The 15674-nt window shown below is 31.9% G+C and overlaps 1 protein-coding gene and 1 long non-coding RNA gene across 4 annotated transcripts; both read right to left on the reverse strand.

Annotated features, from left to right (window-relative positions):
- Positions 1 to 455: 455 nt before the first annotated feature.
- On the reverse strand, positions 456 to 3835 carry LOC107908941 (dicarboxylate transporter 2.1, chloroplastic). The gene is made up of 4 exons (XM_016836254.2): positions 2821 to 3835; positions 2034 to 2347; positions 1032 to 1480; positions 456 to 903 (listed from the first exon to the last, which is right to left on the reverse strand). The coding sequence occupies exons 1-4, from the start codon at positions 3628 to 3630 to the stop codon at positions 788 to 790; spliced, it is 1689 nt and encodes a 562-aa protein (XP_016691743.1). The 5' UTR covers positions 3631 to 3835; the 3' UTR covers positions 456 to 787.
- Positions 3836 to 8640: 4805 nt separating this feature from the next.
- Positions 8641 to 10336, reverse strand: LOC121214824 (uncharacterized). Of its 3 annotated transcripts, XR_005910560.1 has the most exons (4): positions 10094 to 10332; positions 9910 to 9982; positions 9755 to 9822; positions 8641 to 9000 (listed from the first exon to the last, which is right to left on the reverse strand). It is a non-coding gene; the product is annotated as an uncharacterized lncRNA (long non-coding RNA). The 3 variants fall into 3 exon arrangements; XR_005910559.1 differs by having other exon boundaries at positions 9755 to 9982; positions 10094 to 10336; XR_005910561.1 differs by having other exon boundaries at positions 9784 to 9982; positions 10094 to 10333.
- Between the last annotated feature and the right edge of the window lie 5338 nt (positions 10337 to 15674).

Below are 15674 nucleotides of genomic sequence, written 5' to 3' on the forward strand. Positions count from 1 at the left end.
AACAATTTCACTCAATTCATCTCGACTCAAATTTCATTTCATTTGACTTGATTCGAAAAAATTTTAAATTAAATTAAGATGATAAAATAGAACTTGTCAACTTGATTAACTCGAAATTTTTTTCACTCGATTCAATCAAATGCTCACCCTAATGGCAATTGACAGTGTTGGTTGTCTCTAAGTGGTCACAATAAAAAACAAAAAAAGAATTATAATAGGTCATCTTCTGAAAAATTGAAGAAATGGTTTTGTTCCATACAAATCATAATGAAAACCCTAATATTTCTGTTAAAAATTATTTTTAAGTGAAATCTCAAATTTTCAGTCTTCCAATTCAACTGAAAACAAGTCCGGCTCAAATAGCAATTACTCGAAGCACTTCTTTTATCTTTTTACACTACTTCGGAAACCCAAGGAATGGGTCTCATGGATCCCAAAAAAAGAAAACTTCAGAGTCATGTGAACAGTCCTTTCCTTTTATTACATATGGATTGGGGGCTAATGCTACAAGGCCACTAAAATATCATGAGAGAACAGGTCTCAATCTCCAGTAAAAACATAAACACACAAGATATGGGAGGACAACAGTTATGGACTGAATTGAATAAGCAATATAAACCTGCTGAAATGTTAACAAACAGTTGAAAATAGAGCAGTCAAAAAATTAGGCCAAGTTGTAACTATGAAAATTTTCTATGGAAGTAAATTCAATTTGAGCTCAATTGTGTTCCCAAAAAATATTACTTCTTACGACAGTGAAGAATGACATTGAAGGAGTAAGTTTCAATCAGTAGAGGCCCAAAAATTTCCACCAGAATTTTCCAACAACACCCCAGATGATGGCATTAATGGAAGCCATTATAAATCCCATCTTGAATACCTCGGGAAGGTCTACGTATCCGGCTGTCAACAAAAACAAATGAATTCATCAGTTCCCGGTGCAAAATCCGAGTGGACAAAAGTAGGTCTTGTTTGTGCAAAGGCACGGTGCTCATATGCATGTGTAAAAAGAGAGGAAAAAAGAGACACACCTCCATAGTAGACAGCTGCCTGACCACTGCTATAATGTGTTAGGGCACCAAAAAGATTGGTGTTGTAAGCAAGAGCCAGTGCTGCTAACATGCCAGGTACTCCAGCTGCCAAATGCATGGCGAGAAAAGCGGAGTATAATGCACCTACATGACCGGTTTGACTTGCAAATAGGTAGTGGATGAAAAAGTATGATGCCTGAAGAACACCCAATGCAGCTGGCCAGCTCAATGAGAGAGATTGAAGGACCTTAGCTACACAACCAGACATCCAGCTCACTATCCCAAGGTTTGTCAATTGGCCTGCCATGCCTACCAAAACAGCAAACCAAGCCAATGTATCCCATGCTGATTTTTCGCTTAAGCAATCATTCCAGTCGAGCACGCCTAACAAAAGGAGTATTGACAAACCGATCATTGCAGCCACAGCACTTGGTATACCAAGACTCTCACTGCACATGGTTCAGGAAATATCGACAAATCAGGAAATTGTAAATTACATGTTCTGAAACAAACATTAAACCACAAAATTCATAGCTACAAATTCGCTGCCTATGAGCATGCATGGACATTGACCATAAATGATAAGAAAAATAGTCAGTGCACACGTGCATGCAAGTCACTACTAAGAAACATTTTTATTGCCTTGAACTATAGCAGGGCAATCATGCTTCAATATTTCAAACTCATTTCTAGAAATAAATCATTTCCTCAACATTGGAGTACACAACTGATTGGAGTTAATTTCATAGATGCATCTACAACTTCCTCTATAACCACATTCTTTTTTTAAAAATAAGCATCATAAGTAATAGTAGATGGTATCCTCGCAGAGCAGAGCTTAACAGGAAAGCAAACAAGGTAGTTAATCAAGATACACTTATTCCATTTTTATACAAACATATATTTCACGTACACACAAACATAGGATGCAAAGACATCAAATTCTCAGCTCAAATGGAAAGAGAGGTGAATTGGTATGATGAACTGTCACTTATGACTTACCCACAGACCCATAGAGCAACTGCAAGAAGCATTGTTCCAACCATGATCCATTCATTTCTAGTGACAGGACCCATGTTCTCTAGTTTCTTTGCTGCCATTGCAGGGGCATCTGGTGTGTCTTTGGTTTCGGGAGGATAAAGCTTGTATAAAATCAATGGAGTAAGCAGTAGAGAAACAAGTGCTGGTAAACTAGCCGCCTTGAACCACGAAACCCAAGGACTTGAAATGACAATCCCAAGCTCCTCTGCTAATTTGAGGCATAGCAAATTCTGAGCTGCAGCAGTCAAGAAAAGAGCACTGGAGTTGCCAGCAGACTGTCATAGACAACCACGAGTAATGCATAAGTCAAAGACCCAAAACTACTAATGCAACTAGGAACAAAGATAATCACAAGTTCAAATGAGACATACAAATCAAAAAGCCTAACCATATGAAAACCCAGAATCCAGATTACTCAAACAGAGTAACAAAAGCCTATTTCCAGGACCTAACAGTATAAAATTAATTATTCCCAGTTTCCCACCCATGAATCTAAGCTAACAATATAAACAAAATAAACCAAGTAAAGGGTATTCTCTAGTTCAAATGGGACAGAGGAATGCAAGAGTCTAGCTATATTAAAACCCAGAATCCAGATTAATCTAACAGAGTAAACTAAGTCTAATTCCATAATCTAACAGTATACAAATTAAATATTAATTATTCCCACCCATAAATTCAAACGAATATTATAAGAAATTAAACTAAGTAGATGATCATCAGTAATAAACTAGAAATTAAGGCAAACCTGAAACTGCGATTGAATTAGATAACTCCCAAGCTTCTTGGATGACGAATCTCCAGGCCGACTTCCAGCAGACAAAGACAAGGACTTAATAATGGGCAAGAAAACCCCACCAGCTCTAGCAGTAGTACTAGGCATCGCCGGCGCAATCAAGGCCTCACTCAAAGTCAGTCCATAAGACAACCCCAACGTGCTTTTGCCCAACCATTTGACGAAATAAGTAGCGATTCTATCCCCGAGCCCCGTTTTCACGAATCCACGAGCGAAAAAGAAGGAAATGACAATCAACCAAATGACTTCATTGGTGAAAGCACTGAAGGCGGACGCAAACGGCAGCGTTTTGGTGACGATGGAAGTTGTGAGACCTATAAAAGCCCATGCTCCAACGGGTAAAGGGCTTAAGACTAGACCGGCGATTGTGGATAAAAAGATGGCCAAAAGTTGCCAGGCTTGTGGAGTTACTTCGACCGGTTTGGGAACGAGAAAACGAACAATTAGACCAATGGAAACTGAGAGAAACAAAGGGAAGAGTTTGGCTCCTTGAGGAGGAGGAGAGGTGGTCGTTTCAGTAGGTGGGGTGCTGTCGTTTCGAGAAACGGCCCGGATAGGTGAAATGAGGGGCTTGGGTCGTTCGGGAAGTAATAAGAGAGGCTTGAGCGGAGATCGAAGGGTGGGGATTGAAGATGAAGGGAAAACGGATGGCTGGGAAATTTTCGTAATGGGTCTAGACCGGAGGTGAAGCGAAGACCGGGAGGAAAGCGAGAAGGGAGTGGTGGTAACAGTGGAGAAAGCTTGAAGGGCTAAGCTCTCCATTGTTTGGATTGAGAGAAAATGGAAGGAAAAAAGCTGAAAATCAAGTAAAGGAAAAGACGATGGCTGATTCTGAGTAAGAATGACCTTTGATTGAAATGAAAAGGAACGGAAATCCCAAAGGGAGTGGCGAATCTGAAACTGGTGATTGGTGGTGAATTGGGTCGGGTTTGTCTAGTTTCCTACGGAGGGAAGTTTTTTTTATATTTTTTCTTTTTCGCTTTTATATTTTTGAGGTTTTTATTTGAGGCTCTCTTTGCTTAGACTGAAATTTTCATAAGTATTCGGATAAATTACATCTAACTACACTAAATTATTAATATATTTATATTTGGTCATTTATTTTAAAATTTTGTATTTAAGTTATCTGCTATTAAGTTTTTTTTTAAAGTCCAGCTAGCAAGCTCCAAGTGGCAATTCGATTGACGAGTAAAAAAACATACTTAAGATTCAAGTCAATCTAACGAACAATGTTGGAGATCAAAGAAGAAAATTGTTTGGATTTTGGTTTGTTTTAGGGGAAAAAACTAAATTATAGAAGAGAAGTGAAATGAGAGCTATCAATTGGTGCGGATAAAAAAGGCCTTACAATAATTATTTTAACAATCTAATGCCTCAAATGAAAACATTTCAAATAGTTCGATGATCATTTTGTAATTTTTTGAAGTTGGGTGATCAAAATGTAAGCTTACTAATAATTTAGTGACCTTGGTGTAATTTACCCTAAATATTTTGAGGGCAAATGTGTTTTGTTTTTTCCTGGCTTTGTGTTTTTTTATGGATAAAAGAACATTTTATCTTTTTTATCTTCCAGTTTTTGTAGCCATTATATTAGGCAAAGAACCAATTATTGCGTGGAAACTAGATACGTTAGAAGGGGATTTTTTTATCCCAGTAATAAAAATTTTAAATTTAGTAAAATTACTAAATTAATACAAATTTTTAAATTATTTGCCAAACCGATACACATTTTCTATAAAGAGAAATCAATTTACTAAAAAACTAATTTTGACTTTTTTATTTTCATTTTTAATTCAATAAAAAGGAGTGATGGATGAATATGGTATGATGTAAGGTAATGTGAGTCGTGACCACAGAAAATTAATTTTAAGCAAATCGATTTCGGTTTTTTTATTATTATTTTTAATTCAATAAAAAAAAGGACTATTTGATTGATGACTGCAAATCGGCTTTAAAACACTTCATTTTGTTTTATTTGTTTTTTAATTTAGTCCATCGACATGTGAGTCTATTAAACCATCTATTTCCAACAGCATTTAGCATCTCATTTTCCTGAAAATACATATTAGTACAAGCACTTGGTCCATAATTGGTTAAGGACGTGCAACCTTTGGCATATAGGTTATCGACATTTGGTTTGTGAGCAAATAGTGCAAGACATGATCTGGTACTAAACATTATGGGTTCGACAACTGAGAATGTTGCACATGATAATGACCATGTTTCTAAATATGGTGATCCTTATGCTGACGATGTATCGGTCAAGGAGATTGTTTGTAAAGATGGGAAGAAAACAAGTTGCAATGATGAATGCAGGACGCGTATTTTGTGAGAAACTGACACAGGCTATGGATGCTAATTGTACAAAAGAAAAATCAATGACGGTTAGGTGTATGAGTCTTTTTGGGCAACATATAGGTCCCATTGTCCTGCAATACTATGTAGATATTCTTCAAAGGTGGTCGATTATGAGATCTAGTTGCAGCATGTGTTTTTGCTTACATGGAATATGTTGACAGTATGTATAGACTTAAGCATATTTTCAACGTTCTGAAACATGAGTTCCACCAATGAAGAATGAAACATATTGGGACATGTCTTTGCCTATTATAGAATTGCTACCAAATTTGTTACTACATTGACTTCCTAATGGTAGACCATAATCAAGCCATGGAATCAATGTTGTACGAGCTCGTACCCTGTCGAAGTAAATAAAAAGTATATCCATGAATTAAAATCATGTATATGTTAAAGAATGATATAGAAAATAATATTTACTATATACTCGTGTTAACATGTCAGTGTTCCACATCATTGTGGAATTGACCTATGTAATTGTCCCCAATATGTCGTATACAATATCTATAGCGTGTACAATCCCAAAGGCTTCCATTTTGATCAATCACAACCTGTACTCCGGGTGCCCTATCAGAAATGGTGCATATCTCAGGTTGCAACACAACATGACTTCTCAAGTTAGTCAAGAAGAAGTCCCATACATTCGCGGTTTCTCATTTAACAATTGCAAATGTTATTGGTATAATGCTCCAATTATCATCTTGTGCAACGACCGACAACAAGTGATGCTCATATCTCTCGTACATGAATGTAACATTAATTTAGGCAAGTGACTTACAATATCAGAATGCATCAATGCATAGATTGAATGTCCAAAAAAGATGATTGAAAGTTCTTTTGCCTTGGATGATTCAATCTCCATGATTTGTAGGCTTTATTTGCAAATCGAATACGGTACTTGGGACATATTAGTTCAGTACGCTCAACCATTGCCACAGATTATTATATGATTTATCCTACTCGTTATGCATTTTTTTCATTATCTTCTGTTTTGCAACTCATGCTTTGTAGTAAGACACAATGTAATAATACTCAGTGCAAATATTAGCAACCGAAACCAAAATGAGAATCTTAGAATTTGCTTTCACCAAAGGTAAGACAATATAAGAGATAATGTCAGAATCTAATTTCGAATGATCCCATGACATACCTCCAACAACACAAGTATATGGAGCGTCATATTTATTTACCATTTATGGTCTCGTCTTCTTCATCGATGCCATGATTTTCCGAAAACATCTATTCTCACGCTATGTACACTTCATCTAATATTTTCCTGCTCACAATTTTTAACATGAAAATTGACTCCATACTTTATATTATATTTGCTTTACTGCAACAATAACATCTTTGGAGGAAAACTTCATTCCAACTTGTAAATTACCAAAATTTGTAGAAAAACTTGTATGGCCCGATCTTCTATGAAACAATTCTAAAAATTCTACCTTGTGTTGAGCATCAATGTCAACAATAAGCATGTGGGGTGGAGGTTCATACGCTGTAAAATATGGTTTAGTAAGAATGGTCTCTAGTTCAAAAATAATGTAATTTTTGAATCATCATAGTCAGAGTCCTAAACTAGATCATTATCGGTTTTATCACTTTTACTTCCTCTTTATTATAATGTACCAGAATAGATGTCCCTTCACAAGTGCAAATGGTAATGAGAACATCATATATTTTCTACAACCCTCCATTAAAACCAATATTACTTACAGAATGTCCTCTCATATAACTTTATGGCTCACCCGCATAAGGGTTTCCAACATAGGACATCAACATATTGATGTCGAAATCAAAGGTGCTTATAGTATGTCGTGTCGGGATCTTCGTGTTCGGGTTACAACTAACTTTGATGGTACACCAAAGTTGCAACCGAAGGCTTCAATCTAGGAATATCTTCCCATTGATGATTCTGGCATTCCCTAATACGAGCTTTTCAATAATGCTGTTAAACTATTGCACAACCGTGTTATTGGATTTTGTGCTTCTTATTCCTAGCCAAAACCTTAAGCGTATTAATTGGAATTGTTGATGAACTCGGACCATCTTCTTCTACATCGACAAATTGGGCATATAACTTTACTACAACGTTCCCAGTTGAGCAATGCACATTAAGCATTAACTCGACATCAGTGTTGCCATTTAGCTTAAATGTATCATATCATACAAGGTTCATTGACGTTAGGTATCTATATTTCAAGCTTGAAATTCTCCTCTAGATTGAATCCGAGGCTTTTCTTCTAATTATTGATAGAAGTTTGTTCAATCTGATACTTTTGTTGAAAGCTAAATCTGTAAATTGGGCAAAAACAAAAATGACTTCGATGTTAATGTAAAAAGTTTGATCGTTGTAGTTAATTTTAATTTTTTACTCATCTTTGCAAAAATAAAATAAAATTGTTTCACATATTTAATAAAAAATAAAAATGATAATATTATAGAAAAAATAAATAATTATTAACCAAATTTAAGCAAGATAACAACGTCAAATAATTATTTACTTACTTGAACTAATTTAGTTTGTTAGGTTGATTTTCCAACTTTCACTGCAACAAATATGACCTTTGTTTAAGCAAATTAATAAAACAAATTCAAATATTTAATATCAACAGCCTTCTTCTCAACATGCAAATCTTTTGCTTGAAATTTAACTCTGGAACCCTTGCCATATCATCTTCATTTTATAGGAAAACTCTACCACATAATATGAAACATTTTTCAAAATGTTTGAAAAGATCGGATATGACTACACAAATAAAAAAAAAGTTTCTAACGAGTAGCCTTTTTTTAAAAAATTCAGCCTAGAATTCCCAACATCCATTTTACATGAAGACTTTGCCATCTGATGGAAGAGACAAGACGAGTTTAAGAAAAACTTAAAACTGACAAGTTATCTCAAGATTATCAGGATTAAAATCATTAAAATTTTAATATGACAGTCGTATGTTTTCCTTTTTTTTTATCTAATAGCCCTAATTAAACCTAATGTTACTTACTTGACAGATGCTGACATGGCAGGCCTACAGGGCAAAAGCACGCCCTGTAGGCCCATCACAGAAACGAAGACGCATCCAGTAACACGTACTTACACCACCTATATACTGATACTCCCAAAATTGATCTATTTTCTTAAATTTCTTAAAAATCGGCCCAATTCCCTAATTTTCATTTTTATAATGGTTTCTATTTCATTGTCGTGTACTATAAAAAAGTTATACATCTTAAAATATTTGTTAGGTAATCACTTTGACCATAAGTAAATATGGCGTCGCCCATTGTAAAGCCTTTGCTGCGGACATCATATGGTGACATTAAAACCTACTTCCAATGGAAGAAAAAAAAGGGACCTTTAAATAAAGACTCGAGAACCCTGAGGAGGAGCCTATAAATAACCCATCCATAAAAGGATTGTTACTGAAACCCCTTTCTACGACTTTCGGCACAACCGGTATGAACTGTTATTGAAACCCAAGTCTTATGTAAACAATATTAATAAAAGAATTTTGTATTTAGGTATATAATTTTTTTTTATACATAATAGAGGAAAACAACAATGGCTACTGCCTAATTATCCATGTAAATCAGACTTAGCTTTTTTCTGGAGGTTCATTGAAGAAATGGTATCCAAGCTCCCTTGTTTTCGCATTATTAGACAATGGATCGGCTACATCATTTGCCTCCCGATAAACATGCTCTAGACAAACAATCCATCCTCTCTGCAGTATTTGGTGTATTGTACGGATCACAACATCTGAAGAAGACTCTGGATTCCTTTGACCAATAATCTCGAAAGTTAGTTGTCAAATTTAAGTAAAATTTTGATCTCCATAACTTTAGGCAACAAAACAACAGGCTCCTAAGGCCCAATTTCAGATAACACAATCTGAAAAAAGAAAAAACTTGAGATATGGGCTTTTTTTATCTCCATTTCGATAGGGTTTAAGATTTGTTTCATTAATGAGAAAATATGAAATGGACCAAACTGAGCCACACAAGGGTTTAGAAGTACAGAAAAATTATTTGAAAAAATAAAATATAGAAAAATATTAAAATTTATGAAAACGTATAGAAAAACTTTAAATTTTATAAAAATATAAAAATTTACTAAAATTTATAATAAAATATAGAAAATACAGAAAATATTAAAAAATAAAAACTTTATCAAAAAATATAATATATAAAATATAAAAAATTATTAAATTTTATTATCAATTATTATAAATGATAAAAATATATATATAGAAATTTATTAAAAATAGAAAAAAAATAATTTTTAAAAAATATAGAAAACTCTTTAAAAAATTAAAAATTATTATAAATTTATCATAAAAGATAAAAATATAGAAAATTTATTAAAAATTATATAAAAAGAAAGAAATTATAAATTTTTGGCAGCATCGTGATAGTGGCGAATGACCATTATACTCTAGGGGAGTAATCAGAAAATTTTTTTATGAGAGATCAAAATTAAATTATAAATTCTGAGGTACTCAAAGTGCAAATTTACTATTATATGATATTTTACCATTTCGGGCCAAGGTGCTGAGTGCTTACCCTCGGCCACCACCAGCATATCCCATACTCAACATGCATCTACACAAAATTTTCATAGCTTGTGGGATAATAATTTATCAACCAAGGTTAAACTGGTGGCATGGTGAAGGTTCAACAGTTACTGACCGACCTATGCCGACGCCGTCATGTCCCAGTTTCAGAAGGATGCCCTCTGCATGCTGTTGGAGACTTGGTGATCCTGTTTTGGAGCACATCGACATTGTCCACAGAGAGAGATTCAAAAGAGCGTTAACTAAATATGTGGGCAATAAGGGGATCTGAAAAACAAGCAATCAACAGCCATTTTTACCTTTGCCGAAACTGATGCTGCGACAGCACCTTAGCCTTGGTGCATGTGGGTCGAAGATGGTCCCTTCCTTGTTGAAGCCTATGACTCAAAGCTCTTCTTGGTTGCCTTGGGTTCCATTTCCTCTATCCGATGGTTACTTTCAGCTGTTCTTTTAGTGGGGTTAGATGGGCAATAATTGCTGCCGTATGAATAATTTATTATTACATGCATTAATGGCAGCAGCCAATTATTTACCAAATAATAAGAATATCAGTCAAACATCAAAGAAAATGAACCAAAAGAAAATCATCAAAGAACGACATATGAAAGAGACATACTACTTGTAGAGGGGTCGATTTCTCTTTTTTTTAAGGTTTACATAGTGTTTCTTCATTTGAAGTTGATATAACTCTGTAATGGTGAAAACTTAAGTACTTAAGAGGATTTGATGTTAGAATCATTAAAATATTATACAAAATTTAATAAATCGGGATCTCTCATATAAAATCATCAAGAATAGATCATAAATAAAATTAGATACGGAAGCGTACCTGAATTCATCGATTCATTGAAATTTGTTCAGATCTTACAATTTTTTATCTTCGAAAAAAATAGTTTTTCTCTAATGGGGATGGAAAAGATATAATAGATAACCCTATTTCTTGGGAACCATTACCTCTCTAAATAACTGATTATTAAATCAATTTTTGGTTAATTTGGCCCCTCATCAAATTATAAATACAACTTATGGCATCTAAATATTATTTCCATAACACTTTAATACATATGACACTTATAACATAATTGGTCATTTAATTTTGTATCACACTTTATAATAACATTATACATTATACATATGTGCTCATAATTGAAGATTTTAATCCAACATGTGAGGTATCCGTTGGTCACCTATCAAAAGGACGTGAACATCTGCAAATAGTAGGATTTGAGCTCATAGCACTTTCACTTTGTGAACCTTGTCCCAAGCATTAGTGTTTCATGTCAGAATCGAGAGACCAAGCCCTGACTCGACTTGATCGGGGACAATACCAACCCATTAAGAAATTCATCTACTCCAAAACAAATAACACTTCACAAACTTGTTCAGGACAATTTATGGACAAATAGTGTCATAAAAATCACAATTTAAGAATTAATTAAGATATTGGGTGAAAAAATAATTTTTTTCATACAATCTTTTTCTGTTTTCCTTTTACTATATTTTGTAAGTTATCATTCAAAATCCATAAAGAGTTTATAGTTAGCTTTGACCTTATATTAAAAAAACAATATTTTTATTAAATCTATACAAATAAATAACATGTAAGTTATGTATATATATATGACTTATTTTAGGATAAACAATTAAAATAGTCACTTTTGTTTACCTTAAGTTATATTTTAGTTATTTATGTTTGAAATATTACGTTTTAGTCACTTACGTTATCGCATTATAACATTTTAGTCACTAAGCCGTTAATCGTCGTTAATGGTGTAATGGTAAGCTGACGTGACACGTTAAATCATCATTTCAAACAAAAAAATTATACAATCGGTTCCAATATTTTTTTCGTTTTGAGCAATTTAATTTTTTCTTTTATATTCTTTTAACTTTTTTTTTTTAAATTTTTCATTTCTTCTATTTCTCCCTCTGTTTTCCTCCCTTCTCCATTTCTTTTAACATAGCTTTTCTATGTTTTTCATTTGTTAAAACTAGTCCCTATACTTTTATTTTTTTGAGTGAAGCGAGCTTGTAAACTAGTTTTAACAAATAGAAAACATAGAAAAGCTACATTAAAATAAATTATGAAGGGAGGAAAACAGAGGGACAAGCAGAAGAGAATAGGAAAGTTAAAAGGACATAAAAGAAAAAAAAAGTTAAATTGCTCAAAATGAAAATATATAAGGACCCATTGTAGAATTTAACCTAAATTTTTTGTTTGAAATGATGATTTAACATGTCAGTCAGTTTACGGTTACACTATTAATAAAAATTAACGGTTTAGTAGCTAAAATGTTACAACACGATAACGTAAGTGACTAAAACGTAATATTTTTAACATAAGTGACTGAACTATAACTTGAGGCAAATAAAAATGACTATTTTAGTAGTTTACCCTATATTTTAATTTATTAGTTTGATAATTCTTAATTGCGTTAAAAAAATCAAGAATTAAAACCGATAATGTTCAAACATTTCAAAGGTCATTTGTCAACGGTAAAAGTCAACCACAAAAATGATGGCTGGCTATGTGAAAAAAAAAGGAGCAGTCAACATAATATTTTTAAGATGCTTCGGAGAAGAAGGTGGGGCGGAGTTTAACAGCCGCCTTTAGATTCGAAGGCTTGATTTTTATATTAATATTAGCTTTATTTTTAATAAAATGATTTTATTTTATAGTTTTTAAATATATTTTTATAATTAATAATTATATTATTTTTATAACATAAAAACAATCTAGGGTAAATATTTATTTTAATACCTAAGCTTTGCTTCATGATTCAAATTGGTACCTAAGGCTTTTTTAGGTCCAAATAGATATATAAACTTGGCTATTGATTTAAATTGATACTCTTCTTGTCGAAATTAGTAGTTAGTTATTTGAACTAATTTAAACTATGAAGGCAAGTTCAGGTACTTAATTGGGTAAAAAATAGTTTAGATACCAAATTAAACATTGATGCTAAGTTTAGATACCTAATTGAAAAAAAAATACTAAGTACCAATATGAACTTTGAAGATAAATTCAGGTACCAAAATGTATAAATACCCTAAATACTGATTTAATTTGAATAATCTTAATTTTATTGGAATTGTGTAACATTCAATGGATGAAAAGACAAGGAGAACGTCAGCCATGAATTCAGTATTTCCAACCTGCCGCATTTTTTTATTTTTATTAATCTGTTGGGTTGGTGGGCTGACTGGTGAATGGTGATGATGCTACACATCTCAATCTTCAAGTGGGCCAATGACACTATTTATTATTATTAATCTTATCTATATATGACATGTTGTTTTTACGCATTTATTTTATACACTCTTCTCGCAATATTATCAATGATATCTTTTTTATTTAATAATATTTTAGTAATTTTTTCTATGTTATTGACATATAATTTAGACGACTTTTTTTATCCCGAGTCCTAAACCAAGAATTCTTAACCCTGAATTGTGATCCCCGACCTTCAAATCATGAATCGTAGATTTTAAACCTCGAATCTCGAACCCTAAATCCTAACCCTTAAACCCGAACTAAGAATCTTGAACCCTAAATTCTAGGCATCAAATCTACAATCTCAAAACCCAGATCGCGAGTCTCAATCGCAAACTCTAAACCCTAAAATTGACCTCAAACCTCAAGCATTGAACCTTAAACTTTGAGGTTTGTGTTCGAGGTTCATGATTCAATGTTAGAGTTCACAGTTCAAAAATTTGGGTTTGGGGTTCAGAGTAAAAAAATTAGCAAAACTATGTGCTAATGACATAAAAAATTTGTTGAAATGTCAGTAAATAATTAGAATGGAACAACGAATGATGTAGTAAGAAAAGTTTATAAAATAATTTCTCCATATTCAACATAGAAGAATAATATAATGGATAATTATATATTTAAACATATTTAATATAACATATATCTTATTTTAAAATTTTGACTCATTTAATAATTTTTTTCTTAGTTGAATAAAAAAGCATTTTAATATTATTTAAAAAATAAAGAAATTATTAAATTGGGTTTATTCATGACTGCATTTGAAATAAAGAAAAAGATTGGATTGTAATTCAATCAGACATGATCCAAGATAGTTAACACGATTAATTAATATAATATGCACATCCTCTATTTTATATACTATCAACCTTCTTTATAACAATTTCATTTATCTGTTAATATTTTACCTATGATAACACACTATTATAGAGAGTCATTTGTTGTAAAGTTATCATAGAATTCATATCATGAAATTCTATCAAATTAAGAAAATGAAAATTATGTTCAAAAAAGAAAAAGTGGAACTACGGTTGTTACATCAAGTATTGTGTCGGAAATGGAAGATTCTTATTGGGCATATCCCAAGAACTTTTGATGGTGTTGCAAATCACATGACTGAATGTGCTGATACAGGTAGTTCTTTGATACATTTATTTAGAGCCCCACCAACTTTGGTTATGAGCTTGTTGGGAAGAGATCACAATGGGTCTATTTCCTCTTAATTATGGCTTATCTATTATAATTGCTTAATGCTGTCATTTTCTACCAAAAGAAAAAGAATAAAAGAAAAAATGGGAAGCAAATCAACAAAATTAAAATATGTACATCGGGTGCATGCATCATTACGTCTTTTATTTTACATTCTTTCACTTGACTAATTACGGAGTTCATAAATCTAACAAGTCCAATTAATTAGTATTAGTTATCAAATTAAAGTAATTAATTTATCATGAGGTACTAAATTCAAGTAATCAATTTATAAGTTTATGATATTCCATTTTCGTAGTAAAATATTTAACTAGGAAACTTAATAGTCTATGAAATTAATTTCTTTTAATTCCACTCATTGAATATTATTTTATTTAATAAAAAATATTAATATATTTTTCATATAAAATTTAAGTACTTTATTTTTAATTAACATTATTTTAATTGAATAAATTATAATTAATAGGGTTGATTATATGAAATAGTTGTAATTTTACTTAAAATTTCAGGCAATATATTGTTGTAGAGAATTAATTTAATAAATAAAATACTTCATAATTATGGATGTTACTTTTATAAGTGAAAAGTTGTTATAAAGGATTTAAATAAAATATAAAAAACCGATTCTACTGAAAGTTTGATTGTTATATTGAAATATTGTTATAGAGAGGACTGATTGTATTAAAAAAAATAGTGATAAAATTCCTATTTCAACAATTGGAACTGATTTCTAATCTCACTTAAAAAGAGTTCAAGGAAATTACGGTGCGATGAATAATTCGATGTCTATTAAGTAAAGTATTGACTTGGAATTTTGTGGACAAAAAAAGTATTAGTGAAAGAAGTTGAGGCTTAAATCATCGTAGTGCTTTATGTTCAAATTAATATTTATTATTTTGAAAGAAAAAACGAGTTTTTAGTCTTTTCTCAATTAAATAAGTGTTTAATTGACTCAGGGTATAAATTTAATTATACACTTAAATATAATATTAGTGAAAGAAAGTAAATTATAAAAAAATATACATAACACACATTTGGGGAATTGATTAACAAGTCTTACTAACACCTTAAATACTTGGCAACTTTGTTTAGATTGTCCTTTGAATATTTTTTTATTTCAAATTAATTTTAGAATTTGATAGATTTTTTCAAACTGGTCTATGAATTTAGATTCCGTTAAGGTACGATGGTGTTATAATTTGATATTATGTCACATCATTATTTTTTAAAAAAAATTATACATTTTTCAATTATATATATTTTTAAGAATTTTTAAGTGATGATATGAGACAATCTCAGAATGCCACATAATCATACCTTAACGGTTGTATATCAAAATTGAGAAGAATTGTCAAGTTCCTGGATTAGTATGAACAAAAAATATTCATTAACCAAATTAG

The sequence above is a fragment of the Gossypium hirsutum genome, chromosome D02, assembly GCF_007990345.1.
Source record: "Gossypium hirsutum isolate 1008001.06 chromosome D02, Gossypium_hirsutum_v2.1, whole genome shotgun sequence".
NCBI lineage: Eukaryota > Viridiplantae > Streptophyta > Magnoliopsida > Malvales > Malvaceae > Gossypium > Gossypium hirsutum.

What these genes read in the sequence shown, in the direction of transcription:
- LOC107908941 (XM_016836254.2), bottom strand. Translation starts at nt 3,630, where the DNA reads ATGGAGAGCTTAGCCCTTCAAGCTTTCTCCACTGTTACCACCACTCCC. An exon ending in TAATTCAATCGCAGTTTCAG is followed by an intron (nt 2,348 to 2,820) that starts GTTTGCCTTAAT and finishes TGTCTATGACAG; the next exon opens with TCTGCTGGCAACTCCAGTGC. An exon ending in GTTGCTCTATGGGTCTGTGG is followed by an intron (nt 1,481 to 2,033) that starts GTAAGTCATAAG and finishes AACCATGTGCAG; the next exon opens with TGAGAGTCTTGGTATACCAA.